The sequence below is a fragment of the Tiliqua scincoides genome, chromosome 1 (genome assembly GCF_035046505.1).
Source record: "Tiliqua scincoides isolate rTilSci1 chromosome 1, rTilSci1.hap2, whole genome shotgun sequence".
NCBI lineage: Eukaryota > Metazoa > Chordata > Lepidosauria > Squamata > Scincidae > Tiliqua > Tiliqua scincoides.
Window position 1 is genome coordinate 281010643 of NC_089821.1, and position 16811 is coordinate 281027453.

Consider the following 16811-nt stretch of genomic DNA (forward strand, 5'->3'; position numbering starts at 1 on the left):
GAGGTACATATTGACAACTTTCATAGGTAAACCACCACCTCTTCTTTATGTTCTGGCCCGTGTGCGCAGGATGGATGCTCTTGGTCTGGATGTCTTGACACACAGCACTGTCTGCTCACAGATGGCAGGGGTGAAACCAGTGTTTGTGTTGCGGAGGGGGGGGGGGGCATGAGAACTACCTTAACTCTTAGAGCCCAGGTCAACCAGATGAGTTTACCTGGGTTCCCAGTTGAACTCTGGCCTCCAAGGGTAAGGGTTTGCTGGGCGGGTAGACTTCGGCTCCCGCCCGACTTGGAGCCCAGGTCTACCTACCAGGTAGACCTGGGCTCCGATTCTGACTGCTCTCTGCAGCCATCTCTTCCGGGTGGGTAGATCTGGGCTCCCAGCTGAACCCTCTGTGGCCAAGGTTGCTAGGCGGGTAGATCTGGGATCCCACCGTACTGGGGCAGCTCCCTATCCCACTGAGCGCCCTTCCTGCTGGTGCAATAGTTTGGGGGGCATACACCCATGCCCCCCCCATGAATCCACCCCTGACTGACAGTGCTGCCCTGTGGCCCTTCTGCAAGGACAGGGAGAGCAGACGCTGGACCCCCCCAAGTGAGGATGGAGCAGCCTCTCCTCCCCGGGCTGGGCAGGCGAGAATGGCCATGCCTGGCCCCCCACCCCTTCGCACCCGGGAGGAGGAGGAGGAGCAGTGGGGGGGGCGGTGACCCGTGTCCCCCTTGGGGGGGGCTGCAGCAACACTCCCCTCCCCGCCAGCCGCGGGTGCGCGCGCCCCCAACGCCCTCCAGCCAGCCCCAGCCGGCAAGGGGCGGAGCGGGGGGCGCCGGCCAGGCCGTCAGCTGACTTCCCGCGGTCGTGTGATCCGCTCCCGCTGCTGCACAGCCATGGCCTGGACCCGGCACCAGCTGCTGCTGGCCGCGCTCATGCTGGCCACCGGCTCCATCAACACCCTCTCCGCCAAGTGAGTGGGGGGGAGAGGAGAAGGGGGAGCCCCGGTGCCTCTGACGTCTGGCTGCGCCTTGAGGCCTCCATGTGGCAGGGCGGGGGGGTGGAGGACGCCACCGCGGGGCTCCCCTGAGCCGGGGGTGGGTGCTTTGGGGTGCCCCCGGTGAGCCCGGACCTCGCTCCCTCCCTCCCTCCTCCCGCGGCGCCTCCGGGCCCTGGAAGCCTGCCGCAGGCCAGACTTCCCCCAGGGGAGAGCCCCGGGTAGACTTCCGCCTCCTCTTGGGTGCTGCCTGCCTGGAAGGCCGGCCGGGCAGTCAGGTGCCAACAGGGCGACCCGTTTGGGTGCCAGTGAGTCACGCCACCCCCTCCACGCACCTCAGGCCTCGGAAGGAGGCAAGCACAGGTGAATCCCATGCAAGGGCTCCGTGGCTGGCGCTTAGGCCTCCCAAGCAGCAGGCAGGCGGCATACAGGCTCACACAATGACATGCCATGCTCAGGCACCCTCCTCTAACGCATCCCTGGCCATAAAGGTGGTTGTCAGGCAGAACCGGCCTTAGGAGCTGCAGGGCCCGGTGCAAAACATTGGGGGGGGGCACCCCATGGGGCCCCCTACTCACCAGGATGAGCAGCAGTGGCATGGCACCCAATGGAAGTGTCATGGCCAATTGCTTTGGGAGGGCAGTTTCAAGCCAATCCAACCCAGGGGTGGGGGGGCCATCCGGTTCACTGCTCCACTCGACATGCTCTCCTCGCAGTGCCTCAGCATGCCAGTGTCAACTATAGAGCGAGGTGCCAGCTCCAGGCATTCCACTTACCACTCCAGTGCGGGGACCCAATCTGGCCAACTTGGTCAAATTGCCCTAAGGTTGGCCCTATTGTCAGGGAGGAGGTTAGCATGGAACCCTCTCCCTGAGCTCCTGTCTCCTAGGTTAAGGGTGCCTTTTGCCCTCCAGTAGGCGAGCATTCCAGTCTGGGAGCGCCCAACTGAAGGGGTACAGTCCAAACAGTGGTTTAATATCTCCTCTTCTACTTGAGAACAAGGGCAACTGGACCTGTTAAGAACATCACAAGAACTCTGCTGGATCAGGTTCACCTTCCTGTATCACGCAGTGGCCCACCAGGTACCTCAGGGAGCACTCAAGATAACAAGACCAGTTGCAGACTTACCCCTCCTTGCTTCCAGAGCAAAGATCCTTGAGGCCACCTTTTCGGCACAATGCAGCCTCATGCAACTTTTAGACCGAAGCGTTCTGAGGCCTCCACACAGTTTTAAACTGCACTTCCAGAAAACTGGAGCTGCAGTTTCCAACCCTGTCGGGAACTTCAGTGACGCTTCCTGCACGGTCCTAGAGGCACTCGGACCCAGTGCCCAGGACATTTGGCCTGTTTGCCCAGCACTAGGTCTGCTGCTGAACAAGATACCAATATCCTGCACCTGGCATTTAGAGACAGGCTGATGCTGAAACCTGGGTGTGGCATAGAGATCACGATGTCACCTAAGATGGACTTTTCCTCCATAAATTAAAGACATCTAGGCAAGGTGCCATCACAACATGCCAAGTCAAGTTCCACAGGCTAATTACACACTAGGTATAGAAATATTTCCTTTATCCTTGCTGACCCTCCCTCCCAGAATGCCTCAGTTACCCCACATCTCTTTCTTCCAGATCCCTCCTCAAAGCTCAACTCTTCGGCTGTAGATGGGGACTAAGTACATGTAGTTACACCCACTTGTTACTCGGCCTCTCCAATGTTTTCCCTCCCCTTCCTCTCTTCCCCAATTTAGATCATGAACTCCTTAAAACAGTGACTCATCCTTTTCTGGGTGGGGGCTTGTTTGATAAATTGCATGGATACAGATAGTGCTGTTTAGATAGTGAAATCCTTTCTGCAGCAGAACCACAGGCCTGAGGCTGCTTGGCTATCTGCTTCCTCTTAGACCAGCAATTTTCAACCACTGTGCCATGGCACACTGGTGTGCCATGAGTGGTCCACAGGTGTGCCACAGGAATTTAGGGGAAGGTCATTTATTTATAGGGCTAATGGGAGATATGAGCCCCCACTGGCAGCATGGTGTGCCTTGTCAATTGTCAAAAACCTGATGGTGTGCCTTGACTATTTTAGTGCCTTGTCAGTGTGCCATGAGATGGAAAAGGTTGAAAATCACTGTCTTAGACTGTTCAGGCCATTCTTGAGTGAGACCAGTCAGCCCAGATGACCACCTTGGTCCCAACCAACTGTGATTTTCAACCATTTTGCAGCATTCTCTAAATCATTGATTCCAAGTGCTTCAACACTACCTTTCATTTCTGAAACTTTCAAAACATGTACAGTATTCTTTGTCTATGAAATAATATTTATTTGGGTAAATGATCAAGCTGCGTTTAGAAGAAAAGAAACAGATTTCAACGCATGGTCTTTTCAGAACTTTCATGCATTCAGATTGGCCCCTTGCAATTTCTGAATGGAATCACATATACAGCTCTCCCCAAGTTCTAGAAGTGAACCCCTGTCTTTTCTTGGTCCAAATGATGATGTCCTCAATCACTCTGTTGATGAGTGATGTCACTATTTCAACCAACTGCATGGAAAGGAGGCTGGCACTTTTGCACAGGGCTAGAAAGAATGCAGATGTTCTGCATTGCCATCTGTTGCCCCTCTCCCAAGTTGAAGCAAGACTCCCACCCCACACAGACATGGAAAATCTTGCTCAACTGTTGTTGACCGCTTGACTTGACTGCTGACCCAACCTTCTAGGAAGCCTAGGTGAACACTGTCAGCATTGCTCCACATGGCATGAAGGCTGCTTGTGAATTCAACATGCGCTCTGTAGGCCTCCCAGGCCTGCTACTGTGGGAGAGTCAGAGGTTTGGCTCATAGCTCCCCAAATGCTGACATAGTTATCCTGGCTTTTCTTGGCCCTCTGCTAGAATAACCAGTACTGTATAATCAGATTCACCGAGAACTACGTGTTTCCCTGGTGGGGTGACTGGAGCTGCTTCTGCCTTGCAGCACAGAGCAGTCCCTCTCTCTCTCTCTAAGATGACAGTTTTGGCAGAGATGAATGGCAGTCCCAACATCCGATCCATGGGAGATGCAGCTCCTGTACTCTACTTGTTGTTACACTGAGGTCTCCAGTTCCAAGAATCGAGGAGGAACTTGGCCTGCTGTCAGCAGACAGATCTTGCCTCTCTTGTTTGGAGGCAAGTTGCAGCAGGAAGCTTCAGTTTTTATTTGAGAGAGATGCTGAAGCAACTCGTGGCAGATTGGTCTTCAGACATGCATCACATTCAGGGACTTTTCAAACTGTTAGGGCTTATGAGGTTTGCGCTGGGGTGGTCTCAGTGATCTCATCTCATCAGTGATCTCAGCCAGCACCACCATTTCCCACAGTAATTGCCTCCTAGTAGGTGAAGGAGCTTTGACACACATGGTTTAACATACATGGAAGCTGATGTGGCCCAATGGCTAGTCCCTGCTTTGGGAGGCCCCCATTTCAAATCTCACCGACCTGGGCAATGAATTCATTGCATTCACAAGTCATTTGCTTCCATCATCACCTCCCCTCCCCCATGTTGCATTATGGGGATTGTTGTGCTGATCGAACTTATCACATGGTTGTTGTCAGGATTGGGGACGATAATGTGTGTGAAAATGTGTTGAACATTTAAAATTCTATGCAATTCTACTAATTAGTTGCACATATATTTGGTGGTCTACTCCTATAATCTGATTTGGCTTGCTGGCATGGGGGTGGGAGAGGAAGAAGAAGCTGAGCAGAACCTGCATGTTCTGTTTAAGTTCCCTTCTAGCTTCTGAATCCTCACCAGACATTCTTTAACCCAGGGGTGCCCAAACCCCGGCCCTGGGGCCACTTGCGGCCCTTGAGGCCTCTTAATGCGGCCCTCAGGGAGCCCCCAGTCTCCAATGAGCCTCTGGCCCTCTGGAGATTTGTTGGAGCCCACACTGGCCCGATGCAACTGCTCTCAGCATGAGGGCGACTGTTTGACCTCTCGTGTGAGCTGTGGAATGAGGGCTCCCTCCACTGCTTGTCGTTTCACGTCTGTGATGCAGCAGCGGCAACAAAGGAAAGGCTGGCCTTGCTTTGTGCAAGGCCTTTTATAGGCCTTGAGCTATTGCAAGACCTTAATTCATTCATATAAGTTCATCTTTAATATATTCATTTATGTAAACTTATGTAAATTTATTCAAATTTTAAATGTAAATTAATTTTTTTCCCCCGGCCCCCGACACAGTGTCAGGGAGCTGATGTGGCCCTCCTGCCAAAAACTTTGGACACCCCTGCTTTAACCTGTATTGAATACAGGGTGCAATCCTAAGTTTCGTTTAGGCCAGTGCAAGTCTTATGCCGGACCCCAACCCCTGTTCCCAAGCAGGGCAGAACAGCTGCAAGCCGCTCTGCTCTCCTCTGACTTATGCCACCTCCTGAGGTGGCACAAGTCCAAGGAGACCCATTGGGGCTTCGATGGCTTACCTGGGGGTAAGGGGAAGCGTTTCCCCTTACCTCCAGCTGAGCCATTTCGGGGCCCTATCTTGCAATGGATACAGTGCAGGCCTCCTTTTCCAACACAAGATAAGATTGCACTTCCACTTATGTGTTCAGATTACATTCTGTGCACTTGAAGCAACAGCTTTCAACTATGGAGTTATAGAGGCTGCTTGCCAATATAATCATAAAGCTACTAAAAGGTGTAAATGAGTCTTGAAAATGTGATTTATTATCTTCATCATCTTGGCATCCATAGGATTACGGTAAGAATGAGGGTCTTAAAAGCAAAGCAAAAAATGCTCTGTAGTCTAGCCAGCCTCATGCTTCTGACAGATATCCCTCTCTTTCAGGTGGGCAGATAAGCTGAGCGCACCAGGCTGCAATGGGACAGCAACGCACAGCTTCCAGCATCCGTTCCTCCAGGTAATGCCAGCCAAGGCCAGGCAGCTGTATGCCTGGTCTAGCTCTGCGCATAATCAGCAGTTCTAGCTTATCTTGCTTCATAGAATAAAAAGTGCTCCTGAGCGCATACTTCCCATCACCACCGAGTGCACACAGCTCTAGCACCCTTGTCATCATGCAGTGCAGGCGCTCCTGAGTTGTTCTTAGCTGTGAAGTGCTAAGAGGGGGTGGAAAGGGCACAACTGGAGGTGGGCATCCCTGAGGATCACTAAAGGTCTGCTCTGCAGGTGCTTGCTGCTGGTTTTCACTTGTGTCTCCAGAATGGTGAGAGCCAGCCGCAGCTTTTTAAGTGAACGCTGCTGAAGCTATCTTGAATCCAAAGTATCTGAAGCTGCTGTAGGCTACCCAAGTCCTTGGTGCAGTCCAGCTGAGTCGTTTTCTTCAGTGCTTTCAATGGCAAATAACAGATTGTGGTCCTCACTCTTCAGCAACAATGGCTATGCCGTGCTGCTTGTGGTAATCTTGTCACCTTGCTATTTTCCAGGCGGTTGGCATGTTCTTAGGGGAGTTCTCCTGCCTGGCTGTCTTCTACCTTCTGCTGTGCAATGACCGGCGGAGGCCAGAGCCCACCATGGCCACTCCTCAGTCCTTCAACCGATTCCTTTTCCTGCCTCCAGCACTGTGTGACATGACCGGTACCAGCCTCATGTATGTGGGTAAGTATGTGGAGATGTTTCTGAGTGAGGGCCAAGCAATGTCCGGAGGGTTGCTGAAAAATCTGGCCTTACACATGCGCACGGAGTGTGTGTGTGAAAGATATTTTTGCCTTATGTGTATGTATTATGATATTTTCTTGACTGTTGCTATCAAACTTATATACTTAGTTCAGCAACATTTTGTAAAACTGACTTGACCTGCTGGAGACCCGGCGGAGCTCTCGCAGGGGGGACGTGACTGCTTGTCATGGCAGCAGCGAGGGAATGCCTGGCCCTGCAGAGCTCTCCTGCTGTTGCCTGAGAGTTCTGCAGAAGCCCTGCCCACCCAGCAAACACACCAGGTGTTGGGGAGGCCACCACTGAGGCTGCACGTCTGGTGCGGGTGAGAGTAGCTTTGGTGTAGTGGGGGGGGGCTGCTGAGCAGAAGGGAGTAGCACTGGTCCATTTATGAAGGGGGTGACATGCTGGCTTGGCTTGCTTTGGTGGGTGAGGGCAGTGCTGAGTGGGAGGAAGAAGCTTGTGAGATCCTTATTCTGTGTTAACTTACTTCTGCTGTGTGTGAGTGAGTGAGTGGCTCCTGCAAGTGAGAAATGCCCCCCCTTCTCTCTGTTGCTTGTGAGATCCTTATTTTGTGTTCTGCTGTATTTGGGTAAGTGTGTGCCTCCTGCAATCCACAAATGGTGAAACTCTGTTGGTTCTGAAATACTTGGTTCTGTGCATTTTTGTAAAGTGCTGGGGGGAGTTGGTGAAAAACTTTTCCTCATGTGTTTCTGCCTTGGAGGGATGAGTTTCTGCCTAGAAATATTTTTCCTCATGTGTCTCTGCCTAGAAATATTTGTATTATAAATAAGCTCAGTATATTTCATTCATTCATATAAGTTCCATCTTTAATGTATTCATTTATGTAAATTTATGTATATATAGTCAAATTTGAAATATAATTCTTTTTTCCCAGCCCCCAACACAGTATCAGAGAGATGATGTGGCCCTTTTGCCAAAAAGTTTGGACACCCCTGCTACAGCCGTAATTCTTGCAAAAACTCAAAAGAGGTCAAAATGATCACTCATGAGCCCTTGTTTTGACCTCCTTCTAGTTTTCTGGAAACAAGGCAGGAGGGGGTGGGACGAACTGCGTGAGAGCGGGGACAGAAGCAGCAAGAGCACGGATGCAGGGATCAGGGTCAGGGTCAGATGCAGCAGCTGGGAGACTTACCAGTATGACCCAATCCTTCGCAGCTCTACTTGGAAGTACTCCTATTGCCGCTGGTCATTCAGTGAGCTTGCTGAAGCCATGCTATGAGTTTCTCCTCAATGGCTAGGTAGCACCTGTCCCCTTCCCCCACCTTCTCCCCTCACTTGTCCAGGGAAAAAACCTTCATCCAATGATCATTGGTTCCTTCAGAGAGGGACAAGAGAGTCCACTCCTGCCTTCTGCTCAGTCCAGAACCTAAACATTAACCCTTCCCTGCCCACTGGCTGGAACTTCTCAGCTGCTCACCCAATCTGAATGATGACCCCATGAGGTCTTTCACACCACAGAAAAAGTAAGCAAGCACACCCAGGCACAGACTCAAGTCTGCACCTGTGTAACTCATTTCTGAGTCAGTGGCCTCAAACTCAAATCTGTGCCAGCATCATTGACATGCCTGACTCGAGTGTACACCTGTCAGCAAAAAGCATGTGTTTTTGCAACTCAGATTCGAGTCACCTGGCTCAAGTTCCCTTCCCTGACTTACAGCACTCAGTTTAAGGAAGGTTTCTTCACTCGGTAAGGATTTAAACAAGGCAAATGGGCGTACCGGGAGATGCAGGGGGATTCCCTGTATCCGCAGTTTCCCGTATCCACGGGGGACCAGGAACACATCTTCCGTGGATATCAGGGCATACCTGTACAACTTACAACCCAATCCAAACCAGCGTTTCAGCCAGCACAACAGTCCCTGCACCGGCTCCAAGTGTCACAAGTGTACCGTAAGATACATAGGCGCTGACTCAAGAGCCAGCTCGGCTGGTACAGAAGCCTGTGCCAGCTCAGCTAGGCCAGCTCCCGACCCTGCACCATCCGGGACAAATAAGATTGTGTTGGGCTACGCAGGGAGAGGGTGGCAGGAGGGGAGTTCAGAGGCAGGGAGGGGGTGTTTTTGCATGGCGGAGGGCGGGACAAGGGAGAATCGGACCCAGTAGCATACACAGTAACCTACCCTCCCCCCAACTGGCCCAGCGTTACACCGGGCTTCTCAATTTACACCAGCTAAATAGCTGGTTCGGGTCTGGAAAGCCCATATGGAAAGCTGAAGCATTACACAGGGTAAGGGGAAAAATACCTCCTTACCCCAGGATAGCCTCCAGCTGTCTCCTAACATGTGCTGAATACAGTATAGGTCATGCAGCCTGGCTGTACCAGCGCAGTGTTAGGATTGCACTGTTACTGATGCACAGTGTTAAAATGACACTGATCAATAAGAAAACATATTCCAAGTGAAGAGAATTCTATTCAGCTGCTCCTTGCTCTAGATCGGGGGTCTCCAAACCCTGGCCTGGGGACCAGAAGCGGCCCACGGAGTGCCTCTATCTGGCCCGCAGCCAGCCTCTGATCCCCTGAGAACTTCTGACCCAGTTGACCCAACACAACTATAGTTGTGCTTGTGGGGTGGGGGAATGGGGGTCCATTTAAGTGTGTGTGCTTTATTTCTTGGGCTGTGTTGGTGCTTGGAGAAATCCTGAACATTTGAGCCCATTCATTCATTTCAGTCAACTAAGTTCCATCTCTAATGTATTTATTTAAATTGTATATTTAATTTTTTTTTCCGGCCCTCGACACCATGCCAGATATTAGATGCGGCCCTTTGTGGGGGAAGTTTAGAGACCCCTGCTCTAGATGTTGCTGCCAAATGAAGCTTGGCAGGCAACTACTGGAGTAGGACCACCTTGGTGGTCGCCCTGCCAACAGTGATGCTCTGCTTCCCCAGGGAGGTGCATCAGGCCTTAGCACCGGCTTCCTTCAGGCAGCAGACTAAAACTGACCTCTATTAAGGAGTGTTTAGCCAGCCTGACCATTCTTGGACTACAGTAGTGCTGTTTATCAGTCACCATTCCTGCAGTTGTGTGTTGAGGAAGCAGGATTGGCCCATTCATTAGGTCACCTAATGCTTGTTGCATCAACAGCAGATTACAAGGGGTTCGAGGGTCCAGCAGATGTGGGGTGCCTTTCACCATCAGTCTGCCACTGCTGTCTCCCTCCAGCCTGCCACCAATGGAAGCTGCAATGATCTGCTTCCTGCTCACTCAAATGAGAAGCAGATAATTCCTCTCCTTACTGCACTCCTTGCACATTGCCATGAAATCCAGAAGAGCCAGATTTCTGGTTTCATTTACAGGGACAGTGAGAATCTGGAGGCCGTATTTTATCAATGACAGCACAAGCATGCTGTTCCCTGGATATTCTTTAGCAGAAGAGTTGTTCCTTCATTGCTTTGTCAGGTTTTTCCTTACTTACCCCCCACCTTCTCTTCCAGCCCTGAACATGACCAGTGCCTCTAGTTTCCAGATGCTACGAGGAGCCGTGATCATCTTCACCGGGCTGCTCTCAGTAGCCTTCCTTGGACGGAAGCTGGTACTGAGCCAGTGGCTGGGGATTCTGATCACCATCCTAGGACTGCTGGTGGTTGGGCTGGCAGATCTGCTGAGTAACAGTGACAAGACGCACAAGCTGAGTGAGGTCATCACAGGTAAGGGGGAAGGAATGCCTAGGTCTGGGTGCTGTGCCAATGTTCTGCAGCGCCACCTCTTCTTGGGAGCAAAGGCGTGTCCCCTCTTGTGGTAGTACTTTCAGCAGAACTCCTGGCCACACTGCCCTTACCCTTCTCCTCCTTTTGCTGCCTCCATGTTTAGTTTGACAGATAGAAACATTTTGTTCTGTATGGCTTGCTTCCCAATCTGCTCTTTGAATCTTGGGTTTTTTCCCATCAATTCAGAGGTTTGAGGTGATGCACAAAAAATAGGATTTAACTTTTTTCTGGCTTCATTTTATGTTGCAATAAAACATGGATACCTCTATGTTAAATGACTACGGTCACTATCTGCAGAGGGCTTGCCTAGACAAAAACGGATGTGATTTGCCTCTGCACCATAGCTGGGCTCAGATTCAAAGGGAAGGATCTTGCATAACCCTGAGTGCCACCACTGGGAATGCCTCCTTGTGTGCTCTGAGTCCTGATCTTGCGTATGGTTGGTACGGGAGCATCCGCAGTGGACCTCGCAGATTACGCAGACAGCCAGGAGGAGGCAGTACTTCAGGTCACTGTCCCCATAGTGTTAGAATTTGGGGCTCACCCATTGAGGTAGATGGACAGTATCCCATTGATGGGGTATCCCATCTTTAAAATAAAATGCATAGGAACTGGCTTGTTCCTGTTCACCTTGCAGCTATCTCCCCTTTCAACACAGGATCCCTGGGGAAAGGAGTGAGCACAAGATCTCTTTCTTCCAACCCCACAAAACAAATATATTTTGGGTGTCCTTTCTCCCGGTATAGACAGGGAATAATTGAGAAGGTAGAGTCAAGAGAGGGGATATCTCCCTTTGGGAATGACCAAGCTTGTTGTCTTCCCCACAGGAGACCTTCTCATCATCATGGCTCAGGTGATTGTTGCCATCCAGATGGTGCTGGAGGAGAAGTTTGTCTACAAGCATGATGTTCACCCTCTGCAGGCTGTTGGCACTGAAGGTATGCCGGGAAAAGGAGCAGGCCTGCTATTTTGTTTCTTTGGCTGCTTCCTCCACCTTCTGGCCCTCAAGGAACAATGAAAACAAATGGCAATGGCAGCTCATATCAACTGCTATCAATACAGCAACTTATTTTAAAAACCAATGAAAGTGGCCCACAGCAAAGAATGTATAACCTTCTCCTGAAGGTTAGTGGGGGTTGGAAGCAGAAGAGGACCACTCCCATGCCAGCACAACTCCACATCCTAGCAGCACAACTCCTTGGACAGGACAAATCTTCCTTCTCATAGTCAGATGCCCAGCATTGCCTGCTCTGACTGGTGGCAGCAGCAATCAGGGCTCTAGTCAGAGGAAATGTCTCCCAAGCTGTTGCTGGAGGCACTCCAGGGGTTTGTACCTGGAGTCTTCTGCATGCAAAGCAGGGGCCTGACCACAGTGGAGGCTTGTTAAAGGGTGTCTTCTCCCCACCTGAGCTGGTTGGGCACATCAGCATACGGTTCCCCATTGTTCATTTCTCTCTGAATGACACACCCCTTAGAGTCTTTTTCTGTGATAATCGGGCTGTCCAGCTGGCCTCTGGAGTCCCTCACCTCCATGTCCAGCTGCTGCTTGCATTGGCCTCCCACAGCACTGGTGCAGCGCTGTGGCACCTCACAACCAGTGAGAAGGCAGGTCCCTGCCTGAGGGGCTCAGAATCTGAAAATAGCAACAAGGGGAGAAGGAGGAGGCTGGCAGGGTGAGCAGGGAGAATATGCAGTTATTTCATGTGCATGTCACTGAACTCGGTTGCAGGAGTCTGGTATTAGGGAGAGGAGGTTGTGCCAAGCCTTAGTGGAAAAAGTGGATTTTGAGGAACAATTTGAAGGAAGTTAGAAAAGAGGTGATGTGGGAGGAACCCCTGGGGGCTGGGGATAAGAATAGGCCCTCAGTTTGGCTGTACTTGTCGTAAGAGGCAACTAAACAGCCACCAGGTAGATGGGATTAGCCTGGGAAGGCAGCTCATCTGAGAGAAGGAAAACTCTGACCCCAAACCTCCACTGCCTTGTGGCTACATCCAGTTATGGAAAAGACTTCAGGAGTCAACCTCGAGGCAAAATCAGGAGCCGGAGTCCCTGAGGCAGTTCATGGCTGAACACAGTCACGTTCTGGCAACTCCTGCAATGCCACAGGAACCAACCGTATTGGCTTCTGCCTTTCCATTGGACCATTTCAGCGACGTGGAGAGGGGGGATTTGCTGCATGGGTAACAGCCTATTCTCCATACCTACTTTACCCGGGCTTCGTGCACTGGAGAGGACACTCTGATCCAGAATCACCATTCAGAGCGCAATACCATAGTCTTCCGAGACTGAAGGATGCCAACAGTGGGAGGAAGTGCCAAGCAGAAGGGGCAACAGGGGAGAAAGTGCGCTTAGAGGGAGCAGGAAACCTTTACAGGGTGGAGGAGTGGAGGTTCTGGGTGGGAGTGTAACATACTGTACTACATGAGAAGGCAGAATCTAAGGTAGGACCGCCTGGGGAAAATATTCTGTACCCCGACTGGGTTGGGTTCTAGTGATCAAACAAGCACCTCATACTGTTCCCAAAACTAACCAGTAAATGAGAAGAATGTTTCTGAAAGGGGGGGTGATTAGATCAGCCCTAGTAGACACAAAGTTAGTTCTTGAGAACTTTTATCTCAGAGTTGGTAGTTGTTTGGGGGATGGTGACATTTTCATAAGGGTTGGAGTTTGCTTATTGGTGGTTGTGGCAATGAGAGCTGTGTGTGCTTTTCAACACTTCCCCCCACCCACTCTGCTGCTACTGCTGTAGTAGAATGCTCTTAGTGGTGACTGGAGTGGTAGCTGGCCCTTTTTCTTCAGCACCACAACACTGAGCGATGCTACATCCAGAGCATTCAGGAGGGAACAGTGGTGGCTAGCAGCTGCCCAGAGGACCTCTGCCGCTGCCACCAAATTTCCTGAACTGTGCAAAAGCGTTGCTGCCTTCCCCAACTGCCCACCTGTGGATGGAACTAGTTGCTCACCAGCTGTCAGTGGGCAAGTGGTGCCAGTCTGTACCTGCAGCCATGTTCAGACTGCATCGAGGAATGACACACAAGGAGCACATGCCAGCAGGGCAGGATGACAGCTAAGGGGGAGAGTGGCTGCTGCTTATGGTTTTGTGGGTGGGGGGGAGGTACAGAGGAGCAACTTAGCAGCTGTTTACCCCGGGTGATGTTTGCTGTATCTTTGATCCAGCTGTGTTTACACCCTGTGGCCAAAGGATGGAGCAGCAGGCATTAAAATGAGGAAGCAGCATTGCAGCCGACTTGCGCTCATTAAATGTTGTTCCCCAAACACAGAACTAGAGCAGATCTAGAGGCTGCCTTTTCTCCAGTGCCTCATAATTATTAATTAAAATGTGGGGGAGGGGGCAGCCTCCTCAGCATGGTAACTGTAATGGGGAAGGGGCTTTGAGAAGATGCCCATCCCCCACAGATGCCCAGAATTCTGCCAACTGCCCGTAGCCCAGCCCTTTCCAAGAACATCAAGATTCTTTGGTAATCTGCAGTTTGGAGTGAAGAGTGTGTGCCGGGTACAAACTGAACGGTTATGCAGGTGTCATGTATACTAGAAGCAGGATTGCAGGGTCCTAGCCCTTTTTTTTCTTGTGGCTATTTGTTTTATTCTGTGGCCCAAATTACTTCTGAATTCTTGCTCTCTTCCCACAGGGTTCTTTGGGTTCGTCATCCTCTCCCTGATCCTGGTGCCCTTGTACTACATCCCAGGGGGCAGCTTCAGTGGTAATCCACGGGGGATGCTGGAAGATGCTCTCGATGCCTTCTGCCAGATTGGCCACCTCCCGCTCATTGCCGTGGCCCTGCTGGGTAACATCAGCAGCATTGCCTTCTTCAACTTTGCTGGCATCAGCGTCACCAAGGAGATCAGCGCCACCACCCGGATGGTGCTAGACAGCCTGCGCACTGTGGTCATTTGGGTTGTCAGCCTAGCCGTGGGCTGGGAGACCTTCCATGGACTGCAGATTCTCGGGTTCCTCATCCTCCTGGCTGGTGCTGCCCTCTACAATGGACTTCACCAACCTCTTCTTGCCCGCCTGCCCTGGGGGAGGGCACCAGCAGATGCCACAGGCACAACTGCAGATAGAGAGGGCCTATTGGCTGCAGATGGGGCATCCATTAATGGGGACAGTTGATGGCAACGGAGCCCCCTGCACTAGACCTTTTGACTTCTCTCAAGTGAACTTGCCTGGGCATGCTATACTAGGCCTGAGGACCACTTTGCGTACCCTTGGTTACACCTTGTTCTGGGTCTGTGCTTCAGTCTTCATTTTCAAATGCTGCTCCTCCATCTGTCCGCTTCGCTCATTCTAGAACAAACAAGGGGCTTTGGCATTCCCACAGCAGCCACAAAGAAGATTCCCTGTCAGTGCTGCTAAGCAACCCAGGACTGGCATGCGGGGGAGAGGGGACAGGGAGGCAGGCAGATGGCCCAAAGCACCCCTTCAGGTCATGGCTCCTAGGCTGAGTTGTACCTACCTCATGGGACCCATCTCCTCTCCAGGTCATTTAGTTTCCTCACCTAGCATAACATTGCAAGGTGACTTGGAAATCTTTTGTGAGGTCTCAAATAATCCATGTACCTAAAATATGGCCTGCCTTTTAATCTGCTACCAAACGCTATCCCTCCTGCAGGCTGTGGCAGGGCCCCTGTGCTCCCATTGGCTCTTCTTCTTCTTTTGATGTGACACCTTAGGACAACTGTGCAAGCTTTGTGGTGGGCCTGCTTTGGTAGCCCTTGGCCACTAACAAGGCTTGGCCTCCTCCCTGGGTCTGGTCCTCTTGGCAAGTACTGCCTTGAGAGGAACAAGTGAGGAGGTTGGGAAGTGGAGACCAAAAAGCAGTCTCCACATGAGCAGCAGCCACCTGCTCCAACAGGAGGCAGCCCTGCAGATCAGGCACCTGACTTGTAAAGAGCACTCTGGGGTGTTGGAATTGCTTGGCCTTGCAACCCCAGAACCAATGGCATACTGTGCCACTAGTGCAGTTCTGAGAGCTGTGGCCCAACATTTTGTGGCAGTTCCCGAAGACATCACTAGATATGCCTTTTGGATTTCTGCAGTTGAACCCACTCTGGCTAGTAAAACAGGTGAGGGTTGACTCTGCATGGAACAGCCTGCTAGGGTCTCTTCTACTCACAGATCCATCTTGTGGCCCAGTATTGGAATGGCAACAGGAGAGAATAGCATACCTATCAGTGCACACAGATATTTACCCACCAGGATGGGGGAGCACATCTCTCTGTTATCTCAGTTTTCTTCTTCTTCAAAGGACTGGGAACGCATAGTTTGCAGGCATGAAGTTTTGGGCTGCTGAAAGGTGGGTTGAGCGCTGGAAAAGTATCCTCACTTATAGATTCCTTGCACCTGTTGGCACAGGACACATTACCCACTTGTGTTTAAGAGCGGGGGGGGGGGGACACATCTCTTCCCACTTCTGTCCTTGTTTCCCTGCCTTCTTTCTATAGGAGGTAGTGCTGTGTCCATAGACTGGTCCTGACAATTCCTTTCATTTGTCGCTATGAGCAGCAAGCCCAAGGGGGAAGAAGTGTAGTCAGCTGATGGGTTGTTAGGTGTTCTGGAGGCCTCTCTGGCATTGGGTAGGGGCCCCAGCACCCCAAGGGATGCTGCCTTTACTCCAGGGCCTCTGCAACAGAAGCAGCAGAGCTAACCCACCCAGGCAGGACCAGCCTTTCTCCTTGAAGAACTGCTTTGGGGCTGAGCTGGGCATTGATGGTGATGGGGCATAATGGGGGGGGGGCATTCTTTTGTCTCTAGGCTACTTGGAGTAAGCCATTGAATAATCAATAAAGGCAGCCTGATTGGAAGTTTTTCCTTGCTTGCCTAGCTGAGAGCAGTTTGTCCACAACTCCTGAGTTTTCTCTCCAGTGCTTTGTGTGAGTGGGGAGAGTGCAGCTGGTGGGGAGCAAGGAAAGGCTCTAAATGCAACTAGATTGTGCTGTGAGTGGCAATTGTGTTGGTTTTAGTGCTTAAGCCAAGTGGGGTTGTGCAGATCTGTTCATCGCATCCTCCCTGGGGTTTTGCAAGTTCAGTTGTGGCCTGCTGGTGATGAACTCAGGTTGAGGTTGAGGTTTTTCCAGCATACATCTAGTACTTTTGAGGCTATAAAGATGGTGTTGAAATTTCAGAAGGAAGGGAGGGCAGAGCAGATTTTCTCTCACACTCACAGCTCTGCAACTACTTTGTCCTTCTTTGTGGTTAAAATTACTAAAGCTTGTGTAGCTTTAGTAATGACATAATGATATACAATTACATAATTGTATACAATTATACAGTTATGTAACTTGAATTTGCAGAATTCAGCCTTTTGGGCACAGATTATTACATTACATGCTACAGAGTTTTAAAATTTTACTTTAAGGGTACTTAGCTTTGTAGTTCATCCTCCAGCAGCAAGGCTTACCAGGTATCCTTATTTTATTTTTAAGAG

The 16811-nt window shown here is 51.1% G+C and overlaps 1 protein-coding gene across 1 annotated transcript; it reads left to right on the top strand.

Annotated features, from left to right (window-relative positions):
* The first annotated feature begins 820 nt into the window (after positions 1 to 820).
* Positions 821 to 16113, top strand: SLC35F6 (solute carrier family 35 member F6). Its single transcript, XM_066611996.1, has 6 exons — positions 821 to 964; positions 5810 to 5882; positions 6406 to 6577; positions 10093 to 10305; positions 11193 to 11303; positions 14016 to 16113. The coding sequence occupies exons 1-6, from the start codon at positions 888 to 890 to the stop codon at positions 14495 to 14497; spliced, it is 1128 nt and encodes a 375-aa protein (XP_066468093.1). The 5' UTR covers positions 821 to 887; the 3' UTR covers positions 14498 to 16113.
* The last annotated feature ends 698 nt before the right edge of the window (positions 16114 to 16811 follow it).